The sequence below is a fragment of the Coffea arabica genome, chromosome 9c, assembly GCF_036785885.1.
Source record: "Coffea arabica cultivar ET-39 chromosome 9c, Coffea Arabica ET-39 HiFi, whole genome shotgun sequence".
Taxonomy (NCBI): domain Eukaryota; kingdom Viridiplantae; phylum Streptophyta; class Magnoliopsida; order Gentianales; family Rubiaceae; genus Coffea; species Coffea arabica.
Window position 1 is genome coordinate 31,767,542 of NC_092326.1, and position 22,598 is coordinate 31,790,139.

At 34.9% G+C, this 22,598-nt stretch overlaps 1 protein-coding gene across 1 annotated transcript; it reads left to right on the top strand.

Annotated features, from left to right (window-relative positions):
• The first annotated feature begins 9,542 nt into the window (after window positions 1-9,542).
• Window positions 9,543-22,380, top strand: LOC113708724 (DNA damage-binding protein 1-like). The gene is made up of 19 exons (XM_072064368.1): window positions 9,543-10,100; window positions 10,658-10,706; window positions 11,252-11,311; window positions 11,398-11,489; window positions 11,724-11,775; window positions 11,887-11,949; window positions 12,096-12,145; window positions 13,748-13,823; window positions 14,257-14,466; window positions 14,599-14,705; window positions 14,860-14,968; window positions 15,557-15,757; window positions 15,845-16,060; window positions 16,497-16,607; window positions 18,429-18,704; window positions 19,020-19,294; window positions 20,169-20,520; window positions 21,124-21,408; window positions 21,550-22,380. The coding sequence occupies exons 1-19, from the start codon at window positions 9,997-9,999 to the stop codon at window positions 22,129-22,131; spliced, it is 3,270 nt and encodes a 1,089-aa protein (XP_071920469.1). The 5' UTR covers window positions 9,543-9,996; the 3' UTR covers window positions 22,132-22,380.
• Window positions 22,381-22,598: the final 218 nt, after the last annotated feature.

The window sequence follows — 22,598 nt, forward strand, 5'->3', positions numbered from 1 at the left end:
CGCTGAAATTGAAGAAATTCCCTCAATTGTCTATTTTCGTGCAAAATTGAATAGATTGGGGACCAAAATTAATCTACAAAATAGATTGGGGACTGATTCCGCACATTTACTATAGATTGGGAACCAAAATTACAGTTTTCCCATACATTTCTGTTTAAATTCATCTATTAATTTCTATTAGATGCACTTTTGATATACATGTGTTGTATGAAAAATCATCTGGATACTTGTGCAATATCAATATAAAATTTATTTTGAGTGCAAATGAAATATCAAAAGTATATTTAGATACTCCAAATTTAGTGTCAGAGTATAAAGTCCAACATCAAAAATATAAAATATTTGAAAGAAAACCTATTGAATAAAGTTCAATTTTAAAAATATAAAACTTAGAAAAAAAAAACCTACTAAGGTGCCCTAAACTCACTAAATACCAAAAAATATGAAGAAAATAATTTCTTTAATTAGCTTATAATAGATTTATTGGCTACCATTATTCACCATTAAAATGTATGTATGAAATTTTAGATTTTATTGAAATTTGAATTATAAAATTAAGACATTGAATAAGTCAAGAAGTTCTTTTAAGAAGAAAAAACATATTTACATACTTAAGTCAAAATTACTGGAAAGAAGGTTTGCAATATTCTTGTTTCCATATTGATTTCAATGTTTGTTTTAATTTTTCTAATCTGCTATGTTGCTTTAAATTTAGAGTTGCCAAATTAAATGGTTTTGTAATATTGTTATTTCCTTTTTGGTTATGGTCATTTATAGAATTATAGTAATTTATAATAGTAAGTTTTCAATTTGAGATGGTATGTTAGGTTTTTTTTTAATTAGTCGATTTTAGGAAATGTTGCTAATTGATAGCTTATGCTAAGTATATAATCCAAACATTAAATGTAGTTTTATCTAATTCAAATAAATCAAAATTCTAAAAAATAAGGAAGGGAGGTTAGGAGCCCTCTAAGAGTTGGAATCTAAAAAGTTGTTTTCAAATATATAATATATAGATACTTGATTTTATATGATACTAGTCTAGCCTTTATATACTTTGTTCTATTCCAACTCTTGAATTTGAATTAGAATCATAAACCTCAAAAAGGGTATGATCTTTTGTCATTCAGCCTTGCCTCTTAACCTTTAAAGTTTGCAACAGAAATGGGTTTCATTCTACTAATTAAATCATTGATCTGAACACAAATAATAAGAGGGAGATAATAGGGGCAAAATTAACTGTTTTCATTCTAATTGAATAATTTCTAAAATAATCTACTAAACAATAAAGTTTGGGTAAAATCAGAATAAAGGGTAATTACAACATTGCCAATGTTAAGCCTGAAAACTTATGGCACATTTGATCAATAAAAAGAATGCAATTTTGAATTTAATATAGGGCATATAAAACTTGAAAAACATTACTATATTGAATTTTACGGCCAAAAGGCAATTTGTACATAGTAAATTTCAATTTAAACCTACTAGCCTCATAGATCAAAAGCAAACAATAATACCCAAACAAACATAAAATTTTGCTAGAAAAAACTTCATGCTGGTATTTGCAAATTCATTTGTAGATCTCGAGATCAATGCCACAAAAATGGAAAAGGCAAAAAGAATTACTAATTATAACATCAAAGGTCCAAAGTATTTATATAGGTCACACGTTAAGTTAGAGATTGCAATAAGGCTAAATAATATGGAAAAATAGTTAATACAATCAAACGTTGTAAAAATTTCTAGGGATAAAATACCTAAAAAAGAATTTTTAAATATTCTTCAGCATTTTGGATCCAGTAGTGCAGTGTGAAAATGTAGTAGGAGTAGTAAATCTCACTATTAAAATTGTAAAAAATATAGCCAACTGTAGAAATGATTTTGCTATTAGAAACATGTTATGACTGGGACTACAATTCACAGAAGTAGTTATTAGCTATTGGAATGGAGTTGCCAACTGAACAAGAGCTAATTAGAAAGTTGTTTGTAGTGGCAATTACTAGTAATAGTAGCTCATGTGATCTCTTTTGGCAGTTACCAAAGCTAGGAGGCAATTTGTATAAATAGAATTCTTAGCATCTGGAACGAGTCATGTTGGAATTCAATTGTAAAGATACTCTCCCTCAATAATATCCAGCTTTTTCTTCTTCTTCTTCTTCCTCTCTCTCTCTCTCCCTCCCCATTTGTTCATTTCCGTCCCTTTTCTACTCTTTATTCTTAACTTTCCTTCTCCAATCATAACATTTGGTATCAGAGCTAGTGATCCTCGGATTATCAACTCAAATTCTCACCAATGGCAGAGCGAGCCAAAATGAAAAATTTTGAGGAACAATTATGCAAACAAGATGCAAGAATTGAAGGAATTCTTGAATCTATTGCTACAGATAGGCAAGAGTTGGAAGAGAAATTGACTACCAACTATGGTGAAATGAAGGCTCTTCTAGAGAATAGCAGTTCAGAAATGAAAGCTTTTATGGCCATAATCAACTGCCAGTTCAATGCATATATGAAGAAAATGCAAAGCAATAAAGGTATTTTGCGTAATTCTTCTCCTATAGGTGATCGATCATCACCTCACTTGATCCATGAGGGTTCAGACATAGGGCATCAGAAATAGGGTGAATGACCTCACCATTTTCCTATTGGCTTACCAAAATTGGATTTCCCCTGTTTCAATGGAAGTATCCTAGAGAATGGTTGAGAAAATGTGAGAAATTCTTCCATCTTTGCCAAATTCATGAGTCACAACACATGGATTTGGCTGAACTACATTTGAAGGAGAAGGCAGATCTATGGTACCAGAATTTCAAGAAAGATAAAGGCTTATTTTCATGGCACGAATTTGGATAAGAGCTCTGCAGGAGATTTGGTGAATTGGCCGAGGATGATGTAGTGGAAGAATTCAACAAATTGCAGCAAGTTTCCACTATTATGGCCTATCAAGAAAAATTTGAAGAATTAAGAGCAAGGGTAATATACACAGTTCCTGCTTTATCTGAATCTTATTATGTATCAATTTTCTTGAGTGGATTAAAAGAAAAAATTAAGTCAGTAGTAAAGATGTATCAGCCATCTACATTACAAATTGCCTTTGAGATGGCTAGGTGGCAAGAGCACAATTTGGGAATTACTCCAAAGCTGTACAAAACCTCTGCTAGGTATACATTACCCTCTCCATCACATCATGTGGATAACTCCAAATCTTTATCACTTTCACATGGTCAGAATAGCAGGAAGTCACACAATCAGAACCTAACAGGAGAAAGTTCCAAATCTACTAATCAGATTTTCAAGAAAATCACTCCTTCAGAATTCCAATACAAAAAGGATCACAAGTTGTGCTTCAAATGTGGAGACAAATTCAGTCCAAGCCATAATTGCAGAAATAAGGAAATACACATGATTCTAGAAGAATAGTTGAGTCAGCAGAATTATGTAGGAGAAGATAAGGATCAGGAGGAAATCATTGAGTCTCAAGGCAATAGAAGACATAATGATGTAGAGATAGCTCTGCATTCAGTTACTAGGCATTTAACTTCCAGTACTATCAAGATGACAAAAAATTTTAGGGAGCAAGCAATAACTATTCTTGTAGATGGTGGAAGGACCTATTGCTTTATTAAACCAGCTATTGTGCAATCCTATTATGAGATTATCAAGCCTCATGAACCCTTTAAGGTGAAGATAGTTGATGGTAAAGAATTGGTTTGCAACAAGTGGATTCCAGCAATGAAATGGAGTATTCAAGGCCACACTTTTACACATGATGTGTATGTTTTGGGTTTACAACCTTATGATCTGGTTTTAGGGGTGGATTGGATGAAATCTTATAGCCCCATGACATTTGATTTTAAGGAGTTAACTATGTCTTTTGCAAAGGATGGGGAAGATGTGATTTTGCAGGGAAATGCCCAAACAACTCAGGTGAAAATAAAGAAGGGCCGTGGTGAGTTGATGTATAGGAGGAGGGAGATCAGATCAGCTTTGCAATATTCTTGCACGATCAGAGTACAAGACTCACAGGTGACTGATGTTCCAGAATCTCTCTTGAAATTACTTGATCAATATGATGATATCTTTGCTGAACCTAAACATCTACCCCCTTCTAGACAGTTTGACCATAAAATACCACTCAAATTTGATGCTAAGCCATTCAAATCAGTCCCTACATATATCCCCATACCCAAAAAACTGAAATTGAAAGATAAGTCAAAGAAATGTTAGTTGTAGGAATTATTATACCTAGTCATAGCCCGTTTGCATCCCCAACTCTCTTAGTGAAAAAGAAAGACGATGCATTGACCTAGTCATAGCTAGACACTATGCATTGACTATAGATAGTTGAATAGTCTGACAATCAAGGATAAATTTCCCATTCCTATAATTGATGATCTCCTTGATGAATTATATAATGTCAAGTTCTTCTCAAAAATTGATCTAAGATCTGGCTACCATCAAATCAGAATGCACCCGATGACACTTTGAAAACAGCCTTCAGAACCCATACTGGCTTGTATGAATTTCTTGTGATGCCATTTGGGTTTACCAATGCCCCAACCATTTTCTAAGCACTAATGAATTCCATCTTTAAACCTTTCCTCATAAAATTTGTACTTGTTTTCTTTGATGACAACCTAGTTTATAACCTTGACCTTGAAAGTCACGTTACTCACTTGTCCCTTGTATTGGATACCTTAAGAACTCATTCCTTATTTGCCAAAAAATCCAAATGCTCTTTTGGTCAAAATCAAGTAGAATATCTGGGACATATAGTCACTGGAGAGGGTATTTCTGTTGATTCGGCAAAGGTTGAGGCTATGTTGTCCTGGCCTACTCCTCTCAATGCTAAAGCTCCAAGAGGTTTTCTAGGCCTCACTGGGTATTATAGATATTTTGTGAAAGGATATGGTAGTATAGACAGGCCCTTTACAAATCTTTTGAAGAAAAATAAATATGAATAGGATGAAGTAGCCAACTTAGCATTCCAATAGCTTAAGAATGCTATGAGCAGCACACCTATATTGGCTCTGCCTGATTTTTCCCAACCATTTCTATTAGAAACTGATGCTAGTAAAGAAGCCATTGGTGCAGTATTGATGCAACAAGGAAGACCTTTGGCTTTTATGAGCTAAGTATTGGGCCAGAAGAATCAATCACTATCCATTTATGAAAAAGAATTATTGGCACTCATTTTAGCAGTCAGTAAGTGGAGGCGTTGCTTGTTAGGATCTCATTTCATTATCAAAATAGATCATGAAAGCTTAAAATATTTGTTGGAGCAGAGAGTAACCACAACGTTACAACAAAAGTGGTTGGCTAAGTTGATGGAGCTGGATTATGAAATACAGTATAAAAGAGGAAAAGAGAATTTGGTAGCTGATGCTTTGGCCAGAAGAGGTGATGATACATATGGGAATTCTAAAGGAGGAATGGCTCATATCTAGGCCATTTCCACTAAGAAACCTCTGTGGCTTTCTAAAGTTACTGAGAGTTACAATGAGGATGAATGGACCAAAGATTTATTGATTACTCTAACTTCTAAAGATCTCACACCTCAGGAATACTCTTACAACCAAGAAGTGATCAGATTCAACGGCAGGATATTGATTGGTTCTACAATTGATCTTAGGCAACAGCTTATTTCTATCATGCATGAATCAATCATTGGTGGACATTTTGGGAGTTTTAGTCACTCGATAATGGAAAAATATTCTTGTCCTCTACCACCATTTTGCTTTTAATAGTCCTTTATGTGTGTATCTATAGAACAAAATTGAGTCATTTCACCTATCTTATTCAGTTTTGTAATCTACGGAAGCTCTAACACAAAACCTAGTTGTTGAGGGGGTAAAAAAAAAAGAGAAATTCTCGTGATATTTTGTCTACTGCTTGTCGTTCATGTAAGAAAAGACATTGTGTCTTTAACCATATGAGAAAGCTCGCTTCAGGTTAGAATATGATCTTCGTTTGAATTTATTGATTTTCAGGATACATTTATATTTATTTTCTTAGAAATTTGAGCCAAAAGACCTGGGCGCCATGTGCAAAATAGCTACAGTAAAGAAATAGAGATAGAGATTGCCGTCCTAATCTTTCTCAACTTGATAGGATTCATAATGCATCTGTGGTTCTTCCTAATGCCCCTAATTCTGAGCACTGTGGAGCCAAGAGGTTCCACTTGGTACCTCCCAATTTCTACTACTCTGTAGGAGAAATTTCCATTGTTGCTACTCCAATGCCTTGTAATCTGAAGCCCTTATTTATTGATAATGATGAAGAAAGTGCTCATTTAAGGAATAATGTTTGAACTTACAACAATAACTTAGGCTTTACATCATTCGCTGCAAAATATGACTGAACTAACAAAAAACTCGAAGGGTGTTTATACCTTTCGTGTTCAAGGTTAAGTTTAACATTTTCTTAATGGTCTAATCCATAGAGGCAATAAGCTATTTGGAATTTAGTTGTATTTTTTTGACACAGATGAAGAATTAGCAAAAAAGCTTGATAGTTTTGATAAATTACATGAAAGCACTTTAAAGTCAAGTTTTGACTGGAACTACTTGTGAGCAGTTTGATTTGTTTGCAACCCTAGTTGGCATAACAATAATAGATAGAAGACTAGACTGAATCAAAATAAATGTTAAAAAAGTTCACCTATCAGCCACGCATTCTTTATATATAAACACTCCGTTGTTGAATAAATTTTCTATCTCAACTAAGAAATATTCTTTTTTTTTTCCGAAAACGATAACTAAGAAATATCAATGTTAAGAAAATAATCATGAGCTGCATCACTGTAGGCAGGTAACTTTCATTCTTTCAATTTTCATTTGTTTTACAAAATCTATCAGGATTTATGGACATATATTCTTCTTATTACATCAATTTTCTTTTTTTTGATCTTTTGTTCCCAGTTTAATGCTAGAAAATTTAACCACCCCTCATTTAACAAACAATAGATTCATGGCCTACTTTTTTATATTAAAATGTAATCACAAAGGGTAGGTATATCTTTGCATTTCATGTAACCTCAATAACTAATGTAGTGATATATAATATACTAACATGCAATCATTTATCTTTGCTTATCTTATTTCAAAAACTTAGATTTTAAGTCTTGCGATTGCATTTAACATTACTTATTTTATTCCTTAATCTAAGATTTTGCCTTCCGAGTTTGAACTATTGCTTAGTTGACACCAATGCAATACAATCATTCTCAGATATGGAACTTATAGATGGCTTATCACAGTCGCTGATCATTCATTTGCAGAAGGATGGGATGAATACTGCCATAAAATATCACTAAGAAACATGATATGTTGTTACTTTGACATAGTGGCAATCTCATTTTTGATGTCATCCATTTTTGTGAGTTTCAGAAGCAAGTTTACTTACATTGGACAGTTCTATTGCTAGATCTATTGCAGGCTGGTGTTGAACAGAGACAAGACCAGTATATGCTTCATTTTACTCTATGTATCCATTTGTGCTCTTCTTATTCTTAATACACTATCTGCTGAATAAGTGCAGCTTGTCCGCAGTCGATGGTTATCCAATAGCACGTAGCTTCATCAATGAAATCAAATTTAATCCAAAATCTAACTGATTCAGTTTGCTTTTATCAGATTTTTTCTTCAACTACTCCCAACGCATTAGCAAGGTAACTTTCACTACCTTTTTTTGCCATTATTGTTCCATTTCTTTTTACTGAATCTATGTTTTCACTTCTACAATCTAACTTTCATTAATCATTATCAAAAAATTCCAAGGTTTGTCTATTACTACGTCAATGGTGACGTGTCTCCAACTCTTCTCATCAAGACAGGAAACAAAGCTACCAAAATTGGTGTCAAAGGAAAAAAGCTCAAAAAGAATTGGAGAAGTTTCATCCTTGAGCATGGATTGCAACATAATGAAATCAATTGTATTTATTCCCAAATCAAAGACAATCTTTACTGTTTTAATCTTTGATGATAACGGAGTCGAGAAAATATTTTCGCAGTATTACACCTTTCATGTGTATTCGGATGGTTAGAGTTCTAATGAATTCATGTAGCCTTCTTTCCTTATATACCAGCACAGTATTTCATGATGCTGAATCAAGCTCCTATGCACCATAATATACTCAATTTGCAAATTGTCAAAGAAAATTAGGGATAGCCAGCTTGTTGCCTATCTTCTCATTCATTCTATTTTCCTAACAACTGTACTAGCCATGTTTCTCCTTTTTTGTGCGTCTTGCTTCTGATACTTGTAAAGATGAAAATTTTTGATTATCTTTATTGACTGTTGCCTCGACCCATTTCCTATCCAATTTTTTCCTACTTTATCTTAAGCTAAAACTTTTATCTACGCACATTTCCTTACTACGTACTTTGATTATTTCAGCTGCTCAGTAAAATTCTAAGCACATAATCACATAAACAATTTATTATATTTGACTATAGCACATACTATATCTATTTAAATATCTGGGTATTTTGTGGGCATATGTGAAATCCACACCGCACATTTGCGCGGTGTTCTGCTCCTAGTATCCAATAAAATCCTATATGTATGGAACTTGAGCTCAAGTTTCAAATCAAGCTCAACCTAGTTTAGGTTATTATGGGTGAGATCCAGTCAAAATTAAACTCCTATATTATCTCGAGTTAATCCCAAGCATAGGTAAAGAAGTTAATCGAACTCGAAATTGAGTATTTGTTTACATCCCCACTGATTGCTGCTATTGGCATAAGCTCTCTTAAGATACTGAAGAAGTTAATCGAATGTTTGTCTACGCCCCTATTGATTGCCTCCAATGTTTTGTAACTTAGACCATTAATTGAATCGGTGAGGTATTTGAGTTGAGATTCAACCGGTTGGACCGATTTAACCCCAGTTCAATAATTTTTTTAAAAAATAATTTATATAAATATATATATGTACAAAATAAGACACACAATGGACTAATTTAATACTTTATATGATGAAAAGTTTAATATTTTCAAAGGACTTGGATTTTCACAAATAAAAATTTTAAATTATAATTTGCAATAAATAAATTTTATTTCAATTTCAATTGTATCTACCAAAAAATAATCTTAAATCCAACCCAAAAATACCACAATATTATAAAATTATACAAAATTCGCGTCCATGGGAATTAGACATTGTGAATTAAAATTTTTAATTCAAGTTTTTCGGATTTAAAGATTGCAACTTAAAAAAAAAGAAGTTTGGAGTTTGGAGGAAATCAGAAAAATAGAAAATAGAAATGCAAACTTGATAAGAGGCAAAAACTGAGAAGAAAGTGAGTGGATGTAGCATTTAATAATTAGTCTTTAGGATTAAAGAAAATCTATTCTTATATATATATATATATATATTAATTTAATAGGCAAAAATACAAAAATCACCGAGTTCAAACGATTTTTATCGATTTTTAACTCCAATCAACCCGACATATGAATAGAAGCGGAGTTATGATGGATTCTTAGTCTGATCGGTCGAACTGATCAGTCTAATCCAATTTTCAAAACAATGATAGCCGCCATTTGCATAAGCTCTCTTACGATTCTGACACTTGTGGCTTCCCAAACCGCCCCCTCCACATGACCCCGGCAAATTATTATTATTATTTTTTTAAAAGAAGGACAAAATTTCTTCATAACGGTGTCGTTTTATCGGGGTGTAGTCCTGAAACTTGTCCATCTTTTCCTTCTCTCCCTAATCCGCCATCAGCGACCTCAGATGTTACTAAATAATTAAATCAGCACCCACCTTATATACTTTCGTTTTCACCTCTCCAGACGAAAACCTTCGGTCTATGACTGCACACACTGGAAAGTGAATAGTTACTCCCATTTGTACATCTAATAATAATAAAATACCAGAGAGAGAAAGAGTGGGCAGGAATTAAGTTAGGGTTTTGGATTAAGAAAGTAAAAAGAAGAAGACTAAGAAGAAAAGTGGAAATCTCCAGCGCGAGAGATATAGAGAGATAGAGAGATGAGTATATGGAACTATGTGGTGACGGCGCACAAGCCGACCAATGTAACGCACTCGTGCGTCGGCAATTTCACCGGTCCTCAGGAGCTCAATCTCATAATTGCGTAAGCTTTTTTATGCCTCTATTTTTTCCCAGTAATTAAAGAAATGAAGAATTTTTGGTTAGTTTATTGACTCCTATTTATTTTTAGCTGTTTTGTGTTTCTGCAGATTTTTAAAAAAAAAATTTCTCATACTTGAATTATGGCATTTTAATTGTATAAGTGAAGAGACGTTATAATTATGATTCTTTTCCTACCTAAAATTTTGTTGTTGGTCGGGATTTTTTTTCTTTGGTTTGTAAGTTTGCATTTTTGCTTGTTTTCAGTCAATTCTTTTTAATTCGGCATACAGGTGAATTGTGAATTGGTACGTGAAAATTTGTGAAAAAGCGTGTGAAAAAGCGTGTGTGCTTGATGGTCAAAATCAGAAAATGGCGTAACTTTGGGCTATACATTATTTGGGCATTTGTTCTGACTTTTGAACGGGATTATTTTTGAACCAATTGAGTGTACCCTCCTATCCAGTAATAGTCACTTGAAAGTCTTTAAGTAGTGGGATCCATGTTTCTTTTTGTTATTTGTTGCTCAAATACTTTATTTATGTTACCACATGTTCTCAGGAAATGCACAAGAATCGAGATTCATTTGCTCACTCCTCAAGGTTTACAGGTGGGGTTTTTTTTATTTTTATTTTTATGAGATTTACAAGTTGTTACATATTTGTGTTTGTGAAGAAGATAACCTTCTTCCTTGTATAGCATGTCTTTCATTAAATGTTAAAAATTCATAATGAATCCTTTCAGAAAGGTAACACAAGTCTGCTGTGCTTCCCTGACAATTTAAGAGGCCTACAATGAGTTATTTAAAAAATTTAGCATCACCTAGAATCTCATGGAATTGTATGTTTATGTACATTTACAATATTTATGTGCATTAATTGTCGAAAGAACGACACTCAGAAAATATGGGTACAAGTATAGGTTTAGGTGTATATTTAGGTTTATGATTCATCAAATTTGGGAGCGTAGATGTGGGGAGATTGCCGCAAATTTGGACCCTGGTACTTGATTACGTAGTAAATTTTCTGTAAGTAGATATGATGGTTGTTTGTCAATGTGGTATTTTGTGTTATGTGCTTTGTAATTTGTGATTTAAAAATCTTCAGAATCCTAGGAAATTTTTGTGGAACTGAGTTTAATTTTGTCTATCTGCAGCCTATGTTGGATGTGCCAGTATATGGCAGAATTGCAACACTTGAGCTGTTTCGACCACATGTGAGTTTTTGACTTGAATTTTGTTAAGCATTTATGTAAGTCAAACGTGTATCAATCTTACATGTATTGTCTTCTTGCACTGACAGGGTGAAACACATGATCTTCTGTTCATAGCAACAGAAAGATATAAATTTTGTGTTCTTCAATGGGATCCTGAGGCTGCTGAAGTAGTTACTAGGTCAGATAGCTAAATTTGGTTGTATCATTAATATCTCTGTTATTCCTGTGCTTGATAATCCGATCTAAACAAAAGAATATGTAATTCTTATAGGAATTCTCCACATGAAATGTCGATTTTGAATAGCAATAATTTTGATTCCTTGAGAAGTAACACTTCATAGTCAAATACATCCTATCATATCTCATGTTCTGTTGTGCTGTAATATAATCATAATGACTGATGTTTTAATAGAGCGATGGGGGATGTTTCTGATCGAATAGGCCGTCCCACTGACAATGGTCAGGTACTCTACTACTTGCCCATAAAGTAGTTCACTTGCACTTGAAGCTGTCTTCATATATATATTTGGTGAAAGCTTCCAATTCCGATGTGAATTGTTATCTTGTTTTTGCAGATCGGCATAATTGACCCAGATTGCAGATTGATTGGGCTTCATTTGTATGATGGATTATTTAAGGTAATCTTGAATAGTGCACTAATTTATTATTATAATACTTCCCAGTGATTTATTTCTATCTCTTGTTTGGTACTCTTATTACTCAAATGGATGCCGTCACTATCTTGATCTCTGATGTAGTGGGCAACTGTTTTATTTGTTGCCAGGTTATTCCATTTGATAACAAAGGCCAACTCAAGGAAGCATTTAATATAAGGTATTCTCCAATTTTCTTTACTATTTCTAGATGTCAGACTTACGTATATGGAGTTGGTTGATAATAGACTAGCTGTGATAATTTCTGCACCGTGATAGATCTAACTTTCTTAGCTTTTTTCTGGTTATGGATATCATAACTAGTAATACAGATTTTTCAAACATGGCAAGCTACTGGGTGATCCCAGATTTTTGTCTGAAATTGTTCATGGTGCCCTTTTACTTGTAGGAGATACTGGAGGAACTTTGCTTCTCCTTGGGTGATGTTACTTTTCTTCTTCTTTGGAGTAACCAAGAAGATGCTCAAAAGTTTTTCAGAGCCAAGTTTGCATAATAGTTTTAGTCCTTCCCTGAAGATAAAAGAGGAAAACTCGTACTAGCAAACTAGAAAAACAAATAAGAAACCAGCACTGGGTAATGGAAAGAGAATATCGTGCTTCTCAGTTGACTTGTGGTGAAAATGTAGTCTAAGTGGCAAATGAATCAAAATAGTCTCCTAATTGGATATGGTGTTTTTTGAGTGTGCCAATGTGCATATGTTACACCTTCTTGGTGGATATTGATTAAATTTTTTTTCTTATATCAAAAGGCCAAAAGAAATGCCTTTTGGAGTTGGACATTTTTTGCCCCTAGTTCTATGATTATTATTAACAGATCTCTTAAACGAGTGACTTGTATAAACAGATGTGGAGATACTTGCAGGGTCTAGCTTGTAAGTATTGTCTTTAAAGAGTGGAGTTATTAGGTAGTTTTAATTTTGCATCCGTCTGAGTTTTAGTATTGTCCATATTTTCCTTTGGATGCCAAATGTTATTCTCAGAGGATAGTCTGCTTGGTGCAAAAACATTTTTCTATGAATTAGGTTTTGCAAGAATCTTGATAACCTTTAGATTTATCTCTTGAAATTCAGTTGATGGAAGATAATGGCTACTATGATTCGAAAGTTTCTATGACAGTTGACTTTTTCGAGCATGCTTTTTGCTTGATGATTGCATATGTTATGTTGTTGTTTAATTGGTTGACCTCGCACTTTGCACTCATTACTACATGATGGGATGAGGAGATATCCCATGTGAGATGGAATAGTTGCCAGAGATTTTTTACTGGACTTTCTTGAACCCATTTACCTTAGATGCAGCGGGATGAAATCTGTGTCGTATCAAGATTCTGATGTGTTTGGCAATGAGTACCAATATAGGGATATGGGACCCTGTCAAGAATGTGAATAATTTCATAATGTAATCGACGTTTTAGAAAGAATAGGCGTAATTTTAGATTGCAAAATCTGCCCTTGTGTTGCCACATATTTGGCACCCTATCAATGTTTTTAACCAAAGTGATACTGTTTTTGTTTAAAGCCAGTTATAGCTTACTTGATGTTCCTGTATTCCTCTATTTGTGTTAGTTAACTTACCTGTGAAACTAAATACTAGTCAGTTGAAGTGCTGCAAGTATACGTATACATTTGATAAATCATGTATTGTGTTGTTCAGTGGTTCCTGTTTGTTTCTTAATACATAGCCAATTAATCATAGCATGCACTAATTCGTGTCCCTAAACTGGCTTTTTTTTTCTTTTTTATTTTGTTTTTTATGGCTTCCAGGCTTGAAGAGCTTCAAGTTTTGGATATCAAATTTCTTTACGGTTGCGCAAAGCCTACGATAGTTGTTCTGTACCAGGTTTTGTTTTTGCTTTTGCAACAAATTTCTCATTGCTATTCTCAATGCACCCGAAACTTCTCTATGCAAGCTTTGTAGTCTTTGTGCCATAAAGAGATGAATTTTTCTTGCTTGATTACCTATAATCATATGATTTTCTGTTTTTTCTGTGTATATAGTATGATTTTCATAATTTGGTTGATTAATATTTGATGCATGTGCCAGCAATGTGTTATATCTGGCCTTTCATGAAACCATACAAACTGCTAATGGAAGTTCTTTCAGTTATAGTCCAAGATTCAGATGGCTGCCCTCATCTCTCTCTCTCTCTCTCTCTCTCTCTCTCTGTCTCTCTATCTATGCATGTTGTGGAGTCTCATAATATTTTCTATTGTAAGTATAATTATGTGCTTTAGATGTTTAAACTTGGTGTTTGTCCTGATATTATTGGCAGGATAATAAGGATGCTCGTCATATCAAAACTTACGAAGTGGCTTTGAAGGATAAAGATTTTGTTGAGGGACCATGGTCTCAGAACAATCTTGATAATGGAGCTGATTTGCTAATACCTGTACCTCCTCCTCTTTGTGGGGTTCTAATTATTGGTGAAGAAACTATAGTGTATTGTAGTGCCACTGCTTTTAAAGCAATCCCTATTAGACCTGTAAGTTGTCAACACTAACTGCTTAATCATATCATGCTTTCTATCCTGCAGAAACCCTTCCTAGGGGATGAAACAAAAGACACAGAGTGTTTTCAGTTCTTAGTTTTAATTTTTTTGGTTATTTTTCTCAAGTCAATTACAAGAGCCTATGGAAGGGTTGATGCTGATGGTTCTCGATACCTACTTGGAGATCATAATGGTCTACTCCACCTCTTGGTAATAACTCATGAGAAAGAGAAGTGAGTGTTATCCTTCCATCCAGTCTTCGTTTTTAGCACTTGATTAGCAAATGATATCTGGGTGTTATCTCATTTGTGGAATGAGAGGCTTTCTCCTTGTGCTGAACATCCATTTTAGTTGTCTGAAGGATTTCTATTGTTCATCTGTAAATAGAGTTACTGGACTCAAAATTGAGCTACTGGGGGAAACTTCTATTGCATCAACAATCTCATATCTTGACAATGCCTTTGTATACATTGGGTCAAGCTATGGAGATTCACAGGTATGCTTCTCATGCGGATTTTCACTTGGAAGTTTGAAAAACTGGATAAAATTCTTGCTTTGTTCTAGGGAATATAATCAATTGAACTACTTACTCCATGAATTTGATAGAAGGAAAATGAACTGTGCAGTACTCTAGTTTAAAGCCTTTGATTTTTTATGCAACCACAGGTTTTTCCTCTCCAAGTTCTTGCTTGCTGTATTCTTCAACTTTTTCAAAATGTTTCTGTGTCTATGGAAGTCAAACACGTATTTTTGGTTTCTGTGAAAGGTTAACATAGTCCAAGAAAAAAAAGTAAGTTTCCCTTTTGCATTTTATTTGGTAAGAAAGTATACCAGTCAAAGTAAGTCTATCAATTCCTTGGTACAGAAAGTTGATATGAATAATAATCTTGTGTCATATTAATCGACTTCATCTTCATGTTAGCTTAGTTAGTTGCTATTGTCAATGTTGTCTCTGATGTATATGCCCATGAACAGCAATTGGCCCTTGGGACTCATCTTTTTAGTATCTCTTGTCCTGAGTTTCACAAATTTTTCCTTGTTTATGGAGATGAACCTGACATGAAGTTGTGTGATTTCAATTCAGCTCATAAAGCTAAATCTTCAGCCTGATCCAAAAGGTTCTTATGTAGAAGTTTTAGAAAGATATGTCAACTTGGGGCCAATTGTCGACTTCTGTGTGGTTGATTTAGAGAGGCAAGGTCAGGGCCAGGTTGTAACTTGCTCAGGAGCCTACAAAGACGGTTCCCTTCGAATAGTTCGAAATGGCATTGGAATTAATGAACAGGTTTGGCATGTCTAAATAAACTTCAATCCCTGAGGATATCATTTTGTTGTCTTGGTAAAGCTGTGGTACATCTTTTTTCACTTGTAGGCATCTGTGGAACTCCAAGGCATCAAAGGAATGTGGTCACTGAGGTCAGCTACTGATGATCCTTATGACACTTTCCTTGTTGTCAGCTTTATTAGTGAGACACGCATTTTGGCAATGAATCTTGAGGATGAGTTGGAGGAAACTGAGATAGAAGGTTTTTGTTCTGAAGCTCAGACTTTGTTTTGCCATGATGCTGTATTCAATCAACTTGTGCAGGTATGACACTGCCCTATATCATCTTTCCAGCTGTACAATGCTTTTTAATTAGATTCTTGGTTGATAGAACTCAATATCTTTCAGTATAACTGTTTTCAGAATGTTGATTTCATGTTTGTACTATCATGCTTTATGAATGTCTCACAGAACCAGAGAAGTGACTGTAGTAAAACTTCATTACTATCATGTCCATGCTGAAGTCATCCCATTCTTCGTGCAAATGTTGGGGCAGTTTGCATATGTTTCTTTCTTGTCAGCACGATTAATTTTCTACCATGTGCTCACCTGCCAGGGGGTGCAGGGGGTATGGACAGCATTATGTATAGTGGGTTTCATGAAGAGTCTCCTCAGTCATTGTTGGGTCTCTTTGGATTTGAATTATATAGTGGGTCTGATATGGTTTTGAGATGTTCAATTCTTTTGGTGAATGTTGCAGGTGACTTCGACTTCAGTAAGATTGGTGAGCTCCACCTCTAGAGAATTGCGACATGAATGGTTTGCTCCTGGTGGATTCTCAGTGAATGTTGCAACCGCTAATGCCACTCAGGTTGAACATGGACACCTTTTCTTGTTTGCACTTTAGATCATAACTCTCGCTTGATACTTCTGTGATTCTTGATAGAGAGGCTAGAGTTCCAGTTATCAAGTTTTAGGATTAGCTTGTTGTTCAGGTAGAACATGTGGGCATTTTCCAATTGGAAAAGATAGTAAGTATTCTTAATGGTGCATCCTATCTTTTAAAGTTAGGAACCACAAGAGATTCTTTTTAATTTTATTGTGTGCATACGGTCATAAAGGAATCTAAATCTACTGAATCTGCAAAAGTAAATATTAGTTGGAAAATGTAAATAGCTGAGAACCAACCTTGTTTGTTTAATTTGTCTTTTTGATGATCAAATTTGATGATTCCGTGATTGAACTCTAGCATTCATTTGATAGCTTGATGCATATCACTTTGTGAAACAATTCCTCGGTATAAAAATAAACGTTGAGACATTAATTAGCCAACAACTGTAGTATCAACCGCTTTTGCAGGCTCTTCAGATGCACTACCACCAGTCTATAAACTGTTAAACCTTGCATTTGAGCTAGACTAATCAATAAAACACCTATCTTACCCTCCCTCCACCTAAGGTTGATGAAAAAAATGGGTCACTTCTTATGGACTCATTGAGAACAATTCGGATCTAGTTCATGGCCTATTAGAAGTAGAAGGCGCTCTGGTGGGATATTCACGGACAGAAAAAGATTGCAGTCAGTTTGATAATGATCAAGTGACATTGCTTCTTTGGCCCGAACTAAAGAATCCTTTAGATATGATGCAGAGTGGATCTCGTTCTATCCTTGACCAGAGATTTCTCTTTAATCGAAGTTTGAAGAGGGGGAGGGGGAAGGAGTCCTTGACCCGCAATAGATAGAGGAGGATTTATTCAATTACATAGTTTGGGCTCCTAGAATATGGCACCGTTGGGACTTTCTATTTGATTGTATCGAAAGGCCCAATGAATTGGGATTTCCCTAATGGTCCAGGCCATATAGGGGCAAGTGGATCATTTATGATGAAGAGGATGAGCTTCATTCTCTTTTGATACCCTCTACAGCTGATGAAAGGATTGGCAAGCACTCTAGGTTGATCTCCAAGGCCAACTTCAAAAGCCCTGTAAATTTTTAGAATTTATAGAGAGGTGGCATTGGCTTATAATTCTGCTCATAGATCTCTTTGAGAAACCATAGCAGGACTTTTTGCCTAGTTCCTTCGACATTCAAGACATATCTCAGAAGTGCCCAACTTGCAGATACTCGTAGGAATACCCAAATTTACCATCACCCCTAACCTAAAGAGCAAGGGGAAAGAATGGCCACCAACTTTTTGGTTATTTTACCTTGCCACAATCTTCAAAGCCGTATACTGAACACAAATAAAATCTCGAGAACTATTTTGATGACAAGATAAATGCTACCATGAGTTTGGCGAGCATAGTAACTTCAGCTGCATTTTGACTGGTATATGTATCTCACTTTTGTCATTTTAGCTTTCAAGGATGGAAATGTATTTTGTTGAGAAAGTTAACTTTAGCTTAGTAGTTATATGCCTCAGCATCAAACATGGCTCTTTTTCTGTGATGCTGAATCAGAAGTTTCTCAGGAGACTGCTTTTGAATTTCAGAAATAAATGAACGAAAGAACTACTTATGAAAGCTGGTATTGTAGAGACGTGATCAAGATGTTTTTAGATGGTAGAGATAAGAATTTATTGATAGTTTTTCTTTCAGTTTTCAATCTCTTTTGTTAGTTGTGGTTCTTATAATCCAATTTGATTTGCTTTTTATCATTGTTTGGTTAATATTGTTGTACCTGCTCTTAACAGGTTTTATTGGCTACTGGCGGTGGTCATTTAGTGTACTTGGAAATTGGTGATGGAGTGCTGACTGAAGTAAAGCATGCTCAGCTAGAGTATGATATTTCATGCCTGGACGTAAATCCAATTGGTGAAAATCCAAATCATAGTCACATAGCTGCAGTTGGAATGTGGACTGATATAAGTGTCAGAATTTTTTCCCTTCCTGACTTAAATCTGATTACCAAGGAGCATTTGGGAGGAGAGATAATTCCTCGCTCTGTTCTTCTCTGTTCCTTTGAGGGGGTATGTTCCTTTTGTTTTTTTCCCTCTTGATTTTGTCTTTTCTATTTGTCTTGTGTGTCTATAACAATTCGTGGGTTGCTTGTATTTGTCAAAGAATCCAAAGTAGTTCATTAGCTCTGATTATCATTTTTGATAAGTATGAAATAATATGATGTTCCATTACGTGTGATGTGGCATTGTAATTGAATCCTTGCTTAATTATGCAATAGTTTGCCATACTTAAAATTGTAGCTGCATTATTCTGTGTCAGTAACTATTTATTAATTCATTTTTCCCCTGTATCTGTTTAAAGTAGCTTTTGTTGGTGTCATTTAGGTATCTTACTTGCTATGTGCCCTTGGAGATGGTCATCTGTTAAATTTTGTCCTGAACATGAATACTGGCGAGTTAACAGATCGGAAAAAGGTCTCTCTTGGAACGCAACCCATAACACTTCGCACTTTCTCATCAAAGAATGCAACACATGTCTTTGCTGCTTCTGATAGGCCAACTGTAATTTACAGCAGCAACAAGAAACTATTGTACAGCAATGTGAACCTAAGGGAAGTCAGTTACATGTGTCCTTTCAACTCTGCAGCTTTTCCTGACAGGTTTGTGTTTGAATATTTCATCTCTGTCGTGAAAATGTTTTGTTGCCAATTGGCATGTATGTGGCCACCTAATGTGCAAATTTTTTAAATTGATTAATAAATTGCTTGTTAATGTTCTTGTTATTTCTATATTCAGTTAGAAGTAGGAATCAGGTCTTGGTAGTATCGTAGATCAGTTTTACACTATTCTGAAAGGGATGGGTGGGGTATGTTAGGGCAGGTTCTCAGGAATGTAAATCTGGTTGGGCAAATAGTATAGATATTTCAATGAAGAATGCTGCCTATTTTTTATTTTAGTACTAAGTGTGTTCAGCTTTTTAAGATCTTCCATTCATACTGAAGAGGGCTTATTTGAATAAGACATTTTTAATGCTTGTGTATGAATCGTCGTGGGAAGGACTGAGACTTCTTAGGAACAAGAGAGTATTCATCTGGGGAGACAATGAACTATGGATTCTCTGTTGGTTTTATGGGCTATTAAAGTTGGAAAGATGTTGCTTACAGTTTTCTGTACCTTTTCTGATGAATATTGTTCTGTATTTTGGAGGATGGTCGATTTCAATTTCTCTTTTATTTTATTTTATTTTATTTTATATACTGCATGCACTTACGATAAACTTGCGGTTAATTGAAACTTGGTGTTCTTTAGTGATATGCTTATTGTGTATCCCTATATTGAGACATCTGTTTTAATTATATAATGTGATTTTACAGAGACTTATTAGTTCTTTTCAATGAACTAAAATTTCCATTCCTGCTGTGGTGCACCATGAAGTTCTTTTAGCAATAGGAAATAATTTTTCTATTTTGGTGAAAGACTATCTATCATTTTGTCCAATTAAGAATTTCATTGACTCAGTCTTTTGTGTAACAGTCTTGCAATTGCAAGAGAAGGTGAGCTAACAATTGGTACTATAGATGACATTCAAAAACTTCACATTCGCACCATCCAACTTGGAGAGCATGCTCGTCGCATATGTCATCAGGAGCAGACCAGGACCTTTGCTATATGTAGTTTGAAGTACAATCAGTCAAGTACAGAAGATGCAGAAATGCATTTTGTACGCTTGATAGATGACCAAACTTTTGAGTTTATATCTTCTTATCCACTTGACCAGTATGAGTATGCTTGTTCAATACTTAGCTGCTCCTTTTCTGATGATATCAATGTTTACTATTGCGTTGGCACTGCATATGTAATGCCAGAGGAGAATGAACCAACCAAGGTTAGTTCTCTGCATCAACCTATTTGTTCTTCTCTTTTTTCCCTGTTAGTTTTTTATTGCCTTCTTGTGGTGAAGGTTTGAGTTTCATTTCACATAGTGAAATAGCTCGTCCTTTTCCGCCAGATGGTGCTGGTTGTTTTTTATTCTCTTTCTAAGTTTGAGATTTTGGCGTAGTTTAATTTCTACTTGGTTTAGTTACTCAGCACAATGTTTTTTTTCTTTTTTTTTACTTAATTAGAACTCTAGTTTTGGTTTGGCTTCTAAATATTGGTATTAACCAGTGATTTCTAAGTCAAGATTTTCATGATTGATTGAAATTTTTTCCTTTTTGAGTTCTTTTTGTGGAACTTTAGGGTTTTCTGTGAAACCAGTGCCTATACAAGGTTTCTATTGATTTGTATTTGAAAACCAAGATCTTGATCAGAAATCAAAGCATCGTTTTGCCTTCTTATGCTTTCATGATTGTTATAGTTTCAATGTGTTTTAGTGAGGGATTTGATTTTCCATTACTAGTCTGTCGCGTACAGTTAAAAAGTTTTTTTTCCCCCTCCTGATTTTTTGATATTTGATCTCGTGCTATGTTTCTTTTTTGAATCATTGCAGGGCCGGATCCTTGTCTTCATTGTTGAAGATGGAAAACTCCAGCTAATTGCTGAGAAAGAGACTAAGGGAGCTGTGTACTCCCTGAATGCTTTTAATGGGAAACTGCTTGCTGCTATTAATCAGAAGATACAGTTGTATAAATGGATGCTCCGAGATGATGGTACCCATGAACTGCAGTCGGAATGTGGACATCATGGTCACATCCTTGCCCTTTATGTACAAACTCGTGGAGATTTTATTGTCGTAGGTGATCTGATGAAATCAATCTCACTGTTAATTTACAAGGTGAGAGAAGTGTCCTGTTAAAGGCCTTTTTGGTGAATATTTGTCTATCCCACACGGGTGTTCAGTTACATGTTGTTTGACTCTAGTGGATTATATATAGTTCTATAATGATGACGTTCTTGATTTGGTTCCACATTTTAGCATGAGGAGGGTGCTATTGAGGAGCGAGCTCGTGACTATAACGCGAACTGGATGTCAGCAGTTGAGATTCTTGATGATGACATCTACCTAGGTGCAGAGAACAACTTCAATCTGTTCACTGTGCGGAAAAATAGTGAAGGTGCTACTGATGAGGAGCGTGGTCGTCTTGAGGTGGCTGGTGAATACCACCTGGGTGAATTTGTCAATCGGTTCCGTCATGGTTCTCTTGTCATGCGATTGCCGGATTCTGATGTTGGGCAGATTCCGACGGTCATTTTTGGGACAGTTAATGGTGTTATTGGCGTAATCGCGTCTCTTCCTCTTGAGCAGTACACCTTCCTGGAGAAGCTGCAGGCAACCTTGAGGAAGGTGATAAAGGGTGTGGGAGGTTTGAGTCATGAACAGTGGAGATCATTCTGCAATGAGAAGAAAACGGTGGAATCAAAAAATTTCTTGGATGGAGATCTTATAGAATCATTCCTTGATCTTAGTCGAAATAGGATGGAGGAGATTTCGAAGGCAATGAATGTTTCAGTGGAGGAACTTATGAAAAGAGTGGAAGAGCTAACTAGGCTGCATTAGGGGCGTATCCTGCTTGGTTGTCCTTCCGTCTTGTTTCACCTTTTCTTATTTTTCTTTGTGGGGAGGGGATTTTCTTTTGATTTGTCTTGTCAATCTCAAAACTGGGTAAATTCTTTTGCCTTAGACCTTTTTTTTTTTTTTTTTTTTTTTTTTTTTTTTTTTGTATTGCATGTGGCATTCTTTCTTCTCATGTAATTTATCTGTTGTTAATTAGATATAGCCAAAAAAAAATTTCTTGTTTTTAGAAAATGTGTTCTACAGATTAGCAGACATCACCGGGCAAAATTTGTTGCATAGGTGCGGCAATTAATAGGGCTACTTATTTATCAATTCGTAACTTTAGACCGAGGAGCGAATTAAAGTTGTTTAATTTTCAAGGTCACTCATTTAATCATTTTGTACGATCAGTATCAAAAAACCTAAAGAAAGAAGTGTAGGGAGAACTCAGGTACACAAAATTAGGTAGA

Excerpts from the sequence above, each read along its gene's own strand:
- LOC113708724 (XM_072064368.1), top strand. The coding sequence starts at position 9,997 with ATGAGTATATGGAACTATGTGGTGACGGCGCACAAGCCGACCAATGTA. Across the intron at positions 11,950-12,095 it reads TGTATGATGGATTATTTAAG|GTTATTCCATTTGATAACAA; the intron begins GTAATCTTGAAT and ends ATTTGTTGCCAG. Across the intron at positions 18,705-19,019 it reads TTCTCTGTTCCTTTGAGGGG|GTATCTTACTTGCTATGTGC; the intron begins GTATGTTCCTTT and ends GGTGTCATTTAG.